The following is a 14,131-nucleotide window of genomic DNA, read 5'->3' as shown; positions in this document are numbered from 1 at the left end:
TGTGTACTTTAAGTCTGCCGAGAGGGTTATTGTGGGAGCTCTTTCGATGTCTCAGTATTCTTTGCATGTTATAATTTAAGGGAGGGGTCATTCTTGAACACTTCTGAAAAACAGAGTGGGGAAGACTGGTCTCCCACCTAAAAAGGATAGGTTGACATGTGTCTGATTCCAAGTTAAGTTCATGAAGTCAAGCTCTGCCTAACCTCTACCCCTCGCTCTGACTGCCCCTCATCATTCACTACCCGGAAGTGGCTGACGTGTGTGGGGAGGGGACATACTATGAATTATGTTCTTGGCGGTGAGGGACAAACTGTTTCTCAACATCCCCGGGCGTAGTGTGGTAGAGGCGTTGTGAGGACTCAGTTTGGTTGCGAGGGCACAACATTGTTGGCATAGGCATGCCAGATGACTGGGGGTTACTACGTGCTCACCGTCTCAGCTCCCAGGGCCCAACAACTCTTCCCCCAGTATACAAATAGAGGACTCGGCCAAGGGCACGTTAGAACTGTTATTTATTAACCAAACAGACAGGGATCCCAGGACATTAGGAAATTCCCAGAATCACCGATCCCAAGCATGTGTCGGACATTTTGTTTCATTTTGACGTTACAACATGGGCCCTTCCCCCAAAAAACCTAAGAGTCCGCCTGTTTGGGTGATTGGGGTGGTATCACATATGGACAACGCCTATAGAAACTGTTTTATTGGTCCTCAAATGTCAGGTGGCTGGCCTGCCCTTCCCTAAGAAACAATCTATTACATTGTTGCACATTGCAGATTAGCATGACCCTTGCCCTCTGCCATCCACCCCTGGATTTTTGTTCCCTGATTGGCTGGAGCTGATCTCCCTAGGCCTGGAACCCAGCTCTGTTCTCAGCGCTCTGTGCATCCTCTTAAGGTGATGAGAATGACTGTGATCCCAATGTAACTGTTAGTACTACCACTTTTGCCTGTGAGAGTGCCCTCAATGTTGCAACCTTGTTAACAATTCAATGTTTCACTTCATGTCTGTGTTGCTGAGAACCATCTGTCTTCCCACCGTGGGTGAATGACCATTGTCTAGCTCGGCTGCATCATGTGATTGAGGACCGCAAAATCGATCTCTCTAGTCTGCAATTTATGAGGATTTATTCTGTTTTTCTGCAGATGGCTCTGTCGCTTTGCTTTGCAATGAGCTAGTTGTCTCTGACCTTGGCTGCGGGCCCTGGCCTGCTGTTCTGTGGAGCCTGGTTCTGCCTTCCCTCGTCTCTCGCCCTGTGGCTTGTGGCCTCATGTAATCCTCATTATAATTATACTATGATTTCTGCATATCTATACTGTACTATGTTCCCCGTAGGTTAGCCATGTTTGGTCCTTCTTGGCTCCTTACATGATCCTGTAGTTCCATAGGGTTAGTTTCGATAAGCGGCTGCAAACTTGCGCTGCAGTCCTTTGTTTGCCTTGTGTTCAGCGTTTCTGCACTTGGCTGATGAGAAAAATAATAAAAGCTTTTGACAGTATGTTTATGTATCTGTCCTCTCTCTACAGAACTGTGTAAGCATGTTCTTCGTGTGTGCACGTGTATGTTTGTGTAACTTCGTGCATGGCTGCAAATTTACTTCGTGACTAACATGGCTATCTCATGGTGTCACTAATGACGTCGGCACAATGGTTTCTCGGCATTAGTCAACGTCCTCCATCAAGGCATTTGTGTCCATAACCAGTGTTGGGGCACCTGTGTCCAGAAACACGTTCACTGTATAAGGTTTGAATGGTTGTCTAAGATGCCATCTGTCCGCATATTTGGCTGTCATTGGACCTCCTGGGGGCTGTCCGAATAGTGAGTTGCTTTGTGTGTTCTTAACTCTTCAGGCTGTCATGTTCCTGGGGGTGAGGAGGGGCATTCCAGGGACGCTCTCCAACATTCTTATACGTAGCAGCAGAGCCCTTTGCAGATAGCAGTTTACTGTTGCTGCAGCATCACTATCAGAGGTGCGGTATTACATGTATGGAGTCCAGGTGAGGCCAGAATAGAACACGTACGCTCCTAAACAGCACGCTAATTTGAGATGTTTTTACAAACCCACAGTGTCGAGGAATGACAGTGGTCCTGAATGGCATGATTTCTTTAGTCAAGAGCTGGAGCCAGGATTGGAACCCAGGTGTGCAAATTCCAATGGCGCAATTTAGCCATTCGACATCTCCTTCGTTTATGTATGTAGACAAGCACGTCTGATTTGCCCATTTGTCAATTCCCCCATCACGCCAAAAGCCATTATCTGTGAAGCAGATCTGATTTTTTTCCTATGTGGTGTCTGTAAGGCATGCGTCTGGATTTGCAGAAGCTTCTCACTCCTCATGTTCAGTGTCTTTAATAAATATCACATTATCCTCACTCCCAAATGGAGTTTGCAAAGCACCTGCCTTATTTTCCCCTATGCTTCCCATCCCATATTTAGCCTCTCTAGTAGACCCCTCATTTGCTCATCGTTGTCTGGGAAGCATGAGTGTGATTTGTGAATGACTTCACACAGTCACTGATACAATCAGTAAATCACCTGCATGGGTCATCGGACACCACTCATCCTACATAGTGGTGTCTAAAACGCAGGTCTATTTTGCCTGGTATCGGGTAGTATTGTCCACGTATATAATGTCGCCATACATATAGTTGCCGGGAAACGGCGTAGGCAGCATTATATATGGGGAAAATATATGGGGTAAATGGTTGCAGGGGCATCCCCCAATTGTTATGTCATTTCGCATGTATATAGCGCTGTATATTTCATTGGTATGACTTCAAAGCGCTGGTAGGTTGAATGCCCTCGGGAACCGTAGTCCATGTCAGTCGAGAGAGTGAGGTGTCATAGGGTGCTTGGGTGCACAAATTATGTGTGCAGTTGGAGCGATTGCCTGATGGTAGCTGCATCCTAGCATTAGGTGAGGTGGTATTTGATATTGGTTGAATGTGTGCAGTCTGGAGGATGGTCACCAGGTCAGGGTTCCGGCTGCGTTAGGCCTGTGTAGGATGTTTATGTGTGCATCTAGGCCGATTTCGAGGGGTATAGCTGCGTTTTATCAGAGTGTTGAGGAGTTCATGAAGTATTGTTCGTATGTGAGCAGCTAGGTCGAAATTGATCGAGGGGTGTAGCTGCGTTCTAATTGTGTGTTGGTGTAGAGTAGAGATTGAGCGTGGCGATATGAGAGGTGAGTGTCTAGGAGTAGGATTTCATCAAACAAGCTTGCTGTTCCGGATTTCAGGTCCGTGTTTGCGATTGCTTCAAAAGTATTTGTAACTTAATAGCTGCATTCAGTGGCGTTATTGCTCAGGCTCACTCTGAACATTTGTTTTCAAGTTGTAAGGTCACTGCAGTCTTAGATGGTCGCAATTGGCAATACGGAAAAAGAGCAAGGTATTTAGAACTTTGCGGAAGGCCATGTAGTCATGGTTGTGTCGAATATGGGGGAGGAGGGAGGAGTAAGTGAGTTCCACAGAGTTGGGGCCAAGGTTGAAAAAGCAGATTCTCATATCCTGGCAGAATTAGAGGTTGGAATCACCAGGAAGAGGGCAGTGCTTGATCTTAGGGTTCATGATGGGAGGTAGGGTTTTAACTTCTCTTAAAGGTACCTCGGGCCGGTCTTGTGCACTGCTCGGTGGGTAATGCATAGGGTCTTGAAAGTGGCTCCTCGTCCGACTGGGAGCCAGTGGAGGGTTCGAAGAGCGTGAGAGATGTGGTCTCTGTGCCCCAGGGCGAAGAGTTTTGCGGCAGCGTTTTGGGCTCTTTGTAATTTGTTGAGTTTGTATGCCGGTGCTCCCAGGTACAGGGAGTTGGCATAGCCCAGTCTCGACATGACAATAGACATAACAACTGTGAGTCTGTTGGGGTAGAAGAGTTAAGGAAAAATGCATCTTAGACGTTTGAGGTGATGGTGACAGCATTTTTAAACATTATTGATCTGACGGGAGATGGTTTGGCCTGAGTCCATAGTGCAGCCTAGGTTTTTGACTATATTGGAGGGGAGTGTGCGGGGGGAGGGAGGGCAGCCATGGGCAGTGGGAATGGTTGTGGGAGAAGGGCGGTATTGCCACACACCATGATTTTGGTATTATTAGGGTTTAGAAGGAGGTGGTTACATGTCATCCATCAGTCCATATTACGGAGACAAGCTTCAAGGTCAGGCTGAGGGTTGGTGCTTGTCTTGGGGATTCTTAGGATAAGTTTGATGTCGTCGGCATAGTTGTAACAGGAGAGGTTGCGTGCGCGAATGATTCCTGGTAGGGTGGTGAGATGGAGGTTGAAGAGGAGAACAGAGAGACATGCACCTTGGGGCACTCCAGTGTTCACAGGCGAGCAGTCGAGACAAAAGGGGGAGGTAGACGGTTTGTTTCCTGTTTCTGAGGAAGGAGGCAATCCATTTGAGAGCTGAGCCACGGATTCCTAGGGAGTGGAGGTGGTCAAGGAGGATTGAATGGTTAACTGTGTCAAAGGCTGTACAGAGATTGAGGAGTATCAGCGCTGTGCAACCCTCAGTCTGCCGTCATCTCGACTTCATCCCAAATTGAGATCAGAGTGATTTCTGTTCCGTGTCGAGGTCTGAAGCCTGATTGTGAGGGGTCAAGGAGATTGTTGGATTTGAATGTTCCTAATGATAATGTCTCTGCAAACAAACGGCGCCATTTTTGGATGGGGACATTTTTGCGGGGACATTATCACATGGAACTCTTTGCCTCCAGGTAGTTTTGGTCAAACCCATGTCTGATTTTGTGATGCATGGATCTGGTTAACGCCCAAGTAGAGCCTAATTTACCCCTAGGTAGTGTTTCTTTTAAGGCCATGCTCGATTTGCCTTTAGGTAGTGTCTGTAAAACACGTGTCTGGCTTACCCCTATGTAGTGTTTCTGCAGAACGTGTCTCGGTTACCTCCAGGTAGTGTTGGCAAAGCACGTGTCTGATTTGTCCCTAGGGCAGTGTCTGTGAAACGTGCTTGCATCTATAAAGTGCATGTGTTGGGACTGTTCCTGTGTATTCTTTAATACTTCACATGTAGTGCTTGTCCCTAGTGTCTGTAATGTATGTATGTGGACTTGTCCCCAGGGTAGTCTCTGTAAAGCACATGCCGCCTTTCCTCATTGCTCCTGGTCGTGTGTAGCTCTGGAGTCGGTATAGCACATGGCGCCGCCCCAAAGGGGCTTGAAGCCCCAAGGCATAACGGGGCGGAAGGGCCGAACCCCCCAGCCTGCCTGCTGCCTCCGTGTGGAAGCTCAGGCAGGAAAAGGAAGTGGGGCCATATACTATGGCCCCTATATAGGGTACCTGTGCAGAGCGGCCTCTTTGCACGTTCGCTCCCCCTGCACCCAGGTCACGGGCAGAGTTGGCACTTTGTAAACGTTCCTTTGGCATTAGGCAAGCCTGCAATGCTCTTCCTTGCAGGGTGTGTTTAGTCAGCCACAGCAGTGTCTGTTCAGAGCAAAGGCAGAGACACATTGATGTTACTTATTTCTGAGCGAGGGTGTAAGGTTCAGCTATGACTGCCAAGCACTTTTCCTTTATAAGAAGGGTCATACATTTGAAGGCCACTGGCGAGACATCACAATGGTTTGTGCACCGACCTGTCTCACCCCGGTATCATACATATATTAATCTCCCCAGGCCTCATTAAGCGCTCAATACAGCTCATGCTGTCCATGCCCAGAGCTAGGAGAGAAGACTAGTATATGTTGTGTGAAATGCCCAGCATATTCTGACCTTTCACCTCTTATTGTGCAGCAAAGTGCGCCCAATCTGCAGCTATACAGCCCGACCCTTGCTAATCTTTTCTGGGCAAACACAATTATCTCTTTGGACGTTTCACAAGGTCTAACTTTGTTTTGGGTGGGTTCAGAACTTTTGTTGTTTCTTAAAGAGAATAGAGTCTTAAAGGACAGGATCGTTAAATAAAAGATTTCAAAGTTTATTTAGTGGCTTCAAAAAGTTAAATGGAAACCATTAAGATTCTGCATACAATACAAACAAAAAATCTAAAATGCCAATAGAATTTTTGTGTGGACCAAAACCTCCTAAATAACTTCAAATGTGTCTTAAAAATAATTTTTAAATGTGTACCTAATTTCAACATTTTACAACACCCTCTTCAGGTGTAGAAACTACCACCTTCAGACAAGTAATTACAACTTTTTGAAGAAAATTCTAAAATATTTCAATCTATTTTCAGGCTAATTCAAGTTTTGAGGAAAACTCAGTTGGAAAGCCTACAATCGTTCAACCAAATCCTACATTTAAAGCCTTAAATGTTCTTTATTTTTATGAATCCTAAAATGCTGGGTTACTTTTTTGACAAACAATTCTTCTTTTAAATCTCTTCAAGCTTTTACCGTAATCTCACTGTTAAAATAATTGTACAACCCTGATTCCATGTTATTTAAAACAACCGATCTTTAATAGTATGTTTAGCGTTTTGTCAAATAGTGGCAAAAATATGACTTCAAACTTCTAAATAATAATTTTGTCATGGGTAGCGCCTCGTTAGTTTAAAATTGTCAATTTAGCATTCCAGGTGCTGAAATAAAAAGTCCAACTATAGAGCAATGTTACTACAATGTTGTGGTGTTCTCTGCAATAGAAGGTCAAATGCAAGGAAGGAAAACCTCCCTTTACACATTTGCGAACTTCACCGATTCACCAGTGAGTGAATCCGCTTTGGAAAGTTGCAAAACTTGGCGGAAAAACCACCCTCTACATAACGTGTAGAAATTGATCAATGTGGTGTGTTCAGATATATGATAAGCAAATGCCTTAACATGCAACCCAATCATAGTAACATGCCTCGGTGGGTTGCGCACCTGCTGCAGCAATGTTTGCGATTCCAAGGCTCACACGTTCACATCTTGCTGATTTCAACCTTCCACGGTCTATATAGGGATTACGATGAGGTCAGGCATTATCTATTTATGACACACAGGACCATAAAGACCTGGGACTTGTTTATAAAGTGAGTAAAGTCTGGCACTCCAAATCTGCAAGGCTTGTTTTTCACAACCATGCCTACGGGAATTCACTACCACGCGGATGGGAAAACAAAGAAACACAGTTTCTGGTCACCTGGATAAAAGAACTTCTCACAAGGCGCAATGAAATCAGAAACTCGGGATTGTTATTGAGAATTTCCCAACAACAAATGTAGTGCAATGGTGTATACCTTGGACTGTTCAACCACACACTGGTTGTCTGCATTCAAAGTGACTGCTGATTTAAGAAACGGCAGAGGGGTAAAGAAGCTAGTGGTGTTAAAGCTCTGCCCACTTTTGTCATGTATTGTGTTGCTTACAGCACAAACCTATCTCTACAGTAGCGGAGCACTGCACACGAGGAGATCTTGTCACATGACAAGATCTTCAGACGGCAGGATGGAAATGTAACTCTGAGCACAAAGCTTTGGTGAGGGAAACCTATGCATGACTGCTGCGGACACGAATGGACTCTCTTCAGTCACTTAACGCCCGCAAAAGACTCCTTGAAGATATGAACCCATTGCTTAGCATCAGCACCGTGGTACAACATGTTACGTCAAGATAGATTACAGGGGAGAGGAGGTGGGATTGCTTTTATTTTTAAATCAAATATGGAGATCTGGGAGGTAAATGTCCCAGGGATCGAGGGTACTGAAACTAAAACTATTAAGATAAGTATGGATGCGGAAACAACTCTTAATATGTTCTTAGTGTACAGACCTCCCACTTCCATTCCAGATTTTCCCACACAATTCTGCAATCTCAAATTGCCCATCCTCAAACCTAACACCAAGCCTGTTGCTCTGGGAGATTTGAGCTACTGGTTGTGTTGTGATAAGGATCCCTCCGTGACTGCCCTTGAAGATGATTTGGGTTTTGAGCAGCTTGTTAGAACTCCCACTCACATCAAAGGGCATACATTAGATTGGGTGGATATACATAATGCCAAGACCATGGACCAAGCAGTTTTACCTTGCCCATGCTCAGATCACTCTTTTGCTCACTTTACTATAGACCTTGAGAAAACTATAAGGATTAGGGTAAAGGAAAAAAAGAGTATTAGAGTTAGGAATTTAAAAAAGCTCAACCCAGAAGCCTTAGAGCCGTGGTTACGGCCCATGGTGCAGGAGATTACTAAACTATAGACAGCTGAAGGCATGGTTAACACTTATATGCAATCCATGTAGGAAGCTACGAACACCCGTGCGCCTCTTTTATCTAAATTGGTCAATGAAAAGAAGTATGACTGCTTTACTGCTGAATTAAATGCATTGAAAATGATTAAAACGAAATACTTCTATGCATGGAGATCTCAATATACTCCTAGCAGGGAAGCATATAAAATGGCTGCTGAAGATTTAAAAACAGCAATCCTAGCAGTTAAAAAGAATATGTTTGACGTAAGGATAGCCAAATCTCAATCAGAGGCTAAAAGAACTTCTATTACACCTTTAAGTGCCAAGGACGGTTATAATCGTCCTTTTAACATAGACTTCAATAGAATTAGAAACTCCATATCGAAATAATTCTGATACGCTAGTAAATGATGCTGCACACTGATTCAAAAAGCTATGTGTGGGAAGCTGGATCGGTTAAAAAAGGATATTGAGGTTAAAAGTACCAATATTGGTCCAGCTGTTAATATCGATGAAGTAGTATTGCCTGTACAAAAACCATTTAAATACTCAAATCAGCTTCACTGCTGTATCTGAAGCCGAACTGGCAAACATTGTGGATCATCTTAAACCCACTAGTTGTAAAGGGGATCCTTATTCGTCAATGATCCTAAGGGCCTGCTCTTGCACCTTGATTAGCGCTTTATGTACATTTGTGAATGCACCCTTCACAGAAAATCACGTCCCTGCTTGGCATAAAAGTGCGTGGATCACACCACTACTAAAAAAGCATGGCCTATGCACGAAAACTGCAGCTAATTGCCGGCCAATCACTAGCACTCATTTGCTTTTAAAATGTTTAGATCATGTGGCTTACATTCAAATTTCGGCACATTTGAATGAACACACGATCTTAAATAAATGGCAGTCTGGCTTCAGGCAGGGGCACAGGACTGAAATGGCACTGCTTGCCTTGCAATCAAGACTGTTACACTCCATAGATAAAGGTGAAACTGCTCTGCTTATGCTGTTGGATCTTTCCGTGGCTTTTGACCTTCTGGATCATAAGTTGTTGATTATTAGGCTAAAAGAGATGGCTTACTTTTCTGGCAACGCTGCGCTCTGGATCACATCTTTTTAAGCAATAGGTGGTGCAGAGATTGCAGCAAGGATGCAGAAGCTCTACCTGTAGTCCTAGCTTATGGAGTACCACAGGGGGCATGTCTGTCACCCTCTGTATATAATTTCATCACTGTTCCCTTTTTTACCCTACTGGAAACAAATGAGGGGCTTTTACAAACTATTTGGATGACACACAATGTGTCATCCCGCTATCCGGTGTATATATATAGCGAGGATGAAAGAATCCTCAACAAAATATATAATCTTATACAAAGATGGATGATTTGTAGTGGTTTAGCGCTCAACAAACAAACTTGAGTTAATGGTGATCGGGACAGAGAACAAAATAAGATTACAACTGTTTTTCAGTAGCAGGATGTGATATTGCGACTAACAAAAAAGTGAAAATGTTAGGGATTGCTTTAGATCAGAATCTGAATATGCAAGCTCAAGTAACCTGGTTTCATCCTCGGCCTACTATGTAAAACTTTAAGCTCAATTTAGGCCATATATTTCTCAAGCCAACTCACAGATGATAGCGAGGGCCATTATCGGGTAAAAAATTGACTATTGTAGTAGTCTTTTAGTGGGAATCTCTAAATCAGAATGAAGTCGTCTTCAAGTTATTCAGAACCGTGCAGTGAGAGTCATTACCGTAATAAAGCAGAGTGATCATATATCAGGCGGTAGGTGTAATTTGCATTGGCTCCCAGTTGAGGCAAGGATTCCCTATCGCCTGTTACCGATTACCCATAAATGTCTCCTGGGATCAATGCCAGTCTATCTGAGTGAGGTGTTGACTGGGAAATTCAGTGCATGTAAATCTAGCAAGGCCATGAATTGTGCATTTGCTCTAGCTGCAACAAGGGCATGGAATGCCTTGCCACCAGACCTAAGAGAATTGAGTTCTACATCAATATTTAGAAAGAGGCTGAAAACATCTTTACTTAAATAATGATGTTTCTATGCTGGTTCTCTCCCTGTCCATCTATCTGATCTGAGCTATCAAAATGGCTCTTAATTGTGCATTTCTGTCCTGTTCTTGTCATACTCTGTTTTCTTGTGCGCCCTTAAGCCTCAGGGTCCATGGTACGCGTTATAAATGGCTTAAAGTAAAAGTCTTGCCGCATATCACTGCTGTTCATTGTGACATGCGGCTTGACTCGGTCCAATGTGGCGATCAGACATAATTGACTGAAATAGCCCCTTAAACATGGCACAGCACCATACTCTGGTGCGGTGGGGTGAAGGGTGAATGGAATAGGTCACACCGCTCGACTCACTGCCCCTCCCCCCTTAAGCCAGAGCTCCTTCAAGAGCGCACTTGCTTGTGAAAGGCCTTTGTTGATGGGGTTTTTATTTTTGGCTATTGGGTGGTGCTCAGGTGCCTCTTATAAGGCAAAATTATTGCATAGGAGTATAGAGAAGGACACGCAGCTTGTGGGCAATGTTTGGACTTTTACCCACCTATTGGCCACCGCACATACCCTTCTGGGATCTCTTTGAGCTAGCATGTAGCAACACCAACATGTGCGCTATGTGGGGCCTGCCTTGGTTTTTCTAAGCAGTCTTCTGAGAAATAATAGCTTCATTGCAGCTTTAAAGGCACTCCTGGTATGATTTAAATGTCTTAACCAAGTGTGCACTCAGTCACTTGAATTATAAGAAATGTATGTACTTGCAATGAAGTCTTGAACAACTAGCATTGGTAAACCCAACAACCTTTGGTTTGTGTGTAGCTATTGGATGGACCTTTTCCCAGGTGTTGCCATCTTATGATAGTGCCTCGCAAATATCTATCCCATGCCTACACTTGCACAAAACTGATGGATTTGCCACTGCTCATTTTATATTCTAGTCCGCCTCTCAAGGCCTGGCTGGTGGGTTCTCCTCTACCCTAAAATGGAGGTCTCTTGTGTGGGTGCAGCATCTTGATGAAGATTGCTTTTCCTGTGACCCCTGCTTCATATCGATCTTGTTTCGCTTTTCACAGCTAAAATCAGAGCTATCCACTGTCATCCAGGACCTCATCGTCACCTACAACTTCGAGGATGGAGAAAACACTTCCACAGAGGACGCCTGGGACTACATTCAAAGAACCGTGAGTTTTAGTAATGTGACCACCGGGTCCACCTTTATTCTTGCACTGATCCCCACATCCGGCACTACTGGCTTGGCCTGAACTGTAAATAGCACGGGACCAGACAAGTCCGTCAGAAAAACCTGTATGAAACATCACTAGATTTGAAAAGAAATGTATTTCTAGATTTAGACTGCTGCCTCCCCCTCAAAGAAATGGAAGTGTTCCTGGGTACAATTCCTAAATGATGTATGCCTCCGTGGTGTCCACTGCATCTAGGCTGTGCCGGTGCCAGACAGGCCTTTATGGAAATCGGGAGATTTTCTGGCAGGCCCACATCTTGAAAGACCAATAGGAGTGGGGTAGAGTGAATAGCTGCTGATGTTTCTAAATCCTGATTGGAACATTACCTGCAATAGCAATGAATAGCCATGTATCATCTATTTGTGCAGAGATTTTCTGGCAGGCCCACATCTTGAAAGGCCAATAGGAGTGGGGTAGAGTGAATAGCTGCTGATGTTTCTAAATCCTGATTGGAACATTACCTGCAATAGCAGTGAATAGCCATGTATTATCTCTTTGTGCAAAACTGAAAGCTATGTTCTCTGGTTCCAGTGCCCTCTGGAAAGGATTTGATGTGTGTGGAGCATCAGCCTCCTTTGACCTCTCAGAAAAGATAAACGTTTAGAAAGCTCCTGAGTGGGATACATTTTACAATTACATCTCACAACATCTTAATAACTCCCAGTTTCTCCACAAATTTCAGTCAGGTTTTCGGCAAGCCCCTGGGACCGAGACTGCTCTGGTATCCTTGCAATTTGAACTGTTTCAAACTATGGATGTTGGCCAAATAGCTCTATTGGTGATACTTAGTCTATCACCGGCGTTTGGCCTGGTGGGTCATGCCATTTTGTCCACCAGGTTAAAACAGTATGCCCATTTCTCATTTCAAGCCGCTGAATGGGTTTATTCCTTCCTGTCTGACAGACGGAAGAGAGTAGCAAGTGAGACTGCAGAAGCTAAACCTATTCCCTTGCTATTCAGAGTTCCACAAGGAGCGTGTGTATCCCCCTTGTTTTTATAACCTCTTTATGATTCTGTTCTTCCATATGCTGGAACAAGAGGGGATTTTCTTTGTAAATTATGCGAATGACACACAATGTGTCATCCCCATTACAGGCTATTACAAGGAAGACAAACCCAGCATCAATAGGGTGTATCAAGCCATTCAAACTTGGATGTTTATGAACGGCATGGCCATGAACAGCTCTAAGACGGAACTTATGTTAGTCAGGACTGATTTAAGATTGACTAAACTTGATCCACTATATAAAGACTTTAGCTTAGATAATTGTACTATTGAAATTATGACGAAAGTCAAAACGCTAGGCGTTTAACTGGCTAGAACTCTTACCATGAAAGCCCAGGTCAACGGCTTAGTTTCCTCCTCGTCATACTTTATATATTCACCCTTTTATCTCCGAGAAGAGTGCTGAGATCCTAGCTAGAGCCATTATCGGCTCTAAACTGGACTACGGCTGCTGTCTCTTTGTGGGTATTGAACAAAGTGACCTCCACCGTCTCCAGGTTATTCAGAATGGAGCGGTGAAAGAACTTGGGTGTAGGGACCAAGTATCAGATGCCAGAAGAAGCCTTCATTGGCTGCCAGTGCAGGCAAGAGTAAGTTTGATTCTTTTTACTCATAAATACATTCAAGGTCTAATGCCTCCTATATTTAATGGAAGCAATTAATAAGAAAGAACACACGAGATCACTCGGATCAAACAATATGAATATTCTAGACATCCCCTGTTGCAACTTGGCTAAAACCCGGAACGGAGCATTTATTGCTGCAGCTCCAGCAGCAAGGAATGCCCTGCCACCAGACAATCAAATCTACTGAAGTTTTCAAGAAAAAATTGAAGACCTTTCTTTTTCACTAGTTTACGTTGCATACTGCTATAATCTATCCGCGCCACTGCATCAGCCCCAAGACGTTGTTTAGACTGTCACTTGTGTTTTGTCTTATTGTCTGCACCCTTAAGCCTTCGGGTACCGGGTTGCGCATTACAAATCTATAAACATAAACATCCAGGCTGCCATCATATGACCTGGTGCGACAGGATGCACATTCCATATCCATCTGAGAAAACTGGTCTTTGACCTATAGTGTTTAGGTAGACGGGACAGGGGAAAAAATGTTCACCTTCTAGGCCCAATCAAGTGCCAGACTGGGGACATCTATATTCTCTCTGTGTGGTGGTTGGGCTTTTGAGGTTAATTCCTCGGTGGACAATGCAGATCGCCTTGACATGGACCCTGTAGGCCGTGAGCTGCAGTTTCAGGCATTTGAGAGCCACATCACGTGGTCTTGATTGCCCTTAGCTTTTGCAGGGTGTTCGTCATTCTCTTTACATAGCATTGATGTTCTTCATCTAGACTGTATAAAAGAAGGACACTCCCTGGAATTTCCTGGCTGGAAAAGGAAGAGAGTAGAAGGGTTGGTTATGTAAGTGGTAGTGGGGATTCTCAGCTACAACAATAACCACATCCAGAAAGAAATGAAGTTGTAACAAGTTGCCCTGACTATCCTTTGGGTTAATGGGTGGAATGGCCAAGGTGCTGTGTTTCAGCAGCATCTAATGGTGGGCCAGTGAGTGGTACAGGGATGATCCCCTAGTCTATCCCATCATGCCCTGGTAGGTTGGCAGGGGATCATCACAGAAGGGTAAGCAATGCCCCCATTTAAGGAAGTTTTGGAGAACACTTTTCATTCAATATCATTCTCTGCTCATTGATACACACAATGGAACCCATAACCCAACG

At 44.3% G+C, this 14,131-nt stretch overlaps 1 protein-coding gene across 2 annotated transcripts in view; it reads left to right on the top strand.

Moving 5' to 3' along the window:
• Positions 1-14,131, top strand: part of CD82 (CD82 molecule) — a 339,614-nt gene that overhangs the window by 314,173 nt on the left and 11,310 nt on the right. For both annotated transcript variants that reach the window (XM_069623312.1, XM_069623313.1), the window contains exon 6: positions 11,219-11,326. In XM_069623312.1, the coding sequence (XP_069479413.1) occupies positions 11,219-11,326 (108 nt within the window). The remainder of the gene's footprint in view (positions 1-11,218; positions 11,327-14,131) is intronic.

The sequence above is a fragment of the Ambystoma mexicanum genome, chromosome 11 (genome assembly GCF_040938575.1).
Source record: "Ambystoma mexicanum isolate Mex_15411 chromosome 11, UKY_AmexF1_1, whole genome shotgun sequence".
In the NCBI taxonomy this organism is placed as follows: domain Eukaryota; kingdom Metazoa; phylum Chordata; class Amphibia; order Caudata; family Ambystomatidae; genus Ambystoma; species Ambystoma mexicanum.
The sequence above is the reverse complement of the archived record's forward strand: the minus strand, read 5'-3'. Positions and strand labels throughout refer to the sequence as shown.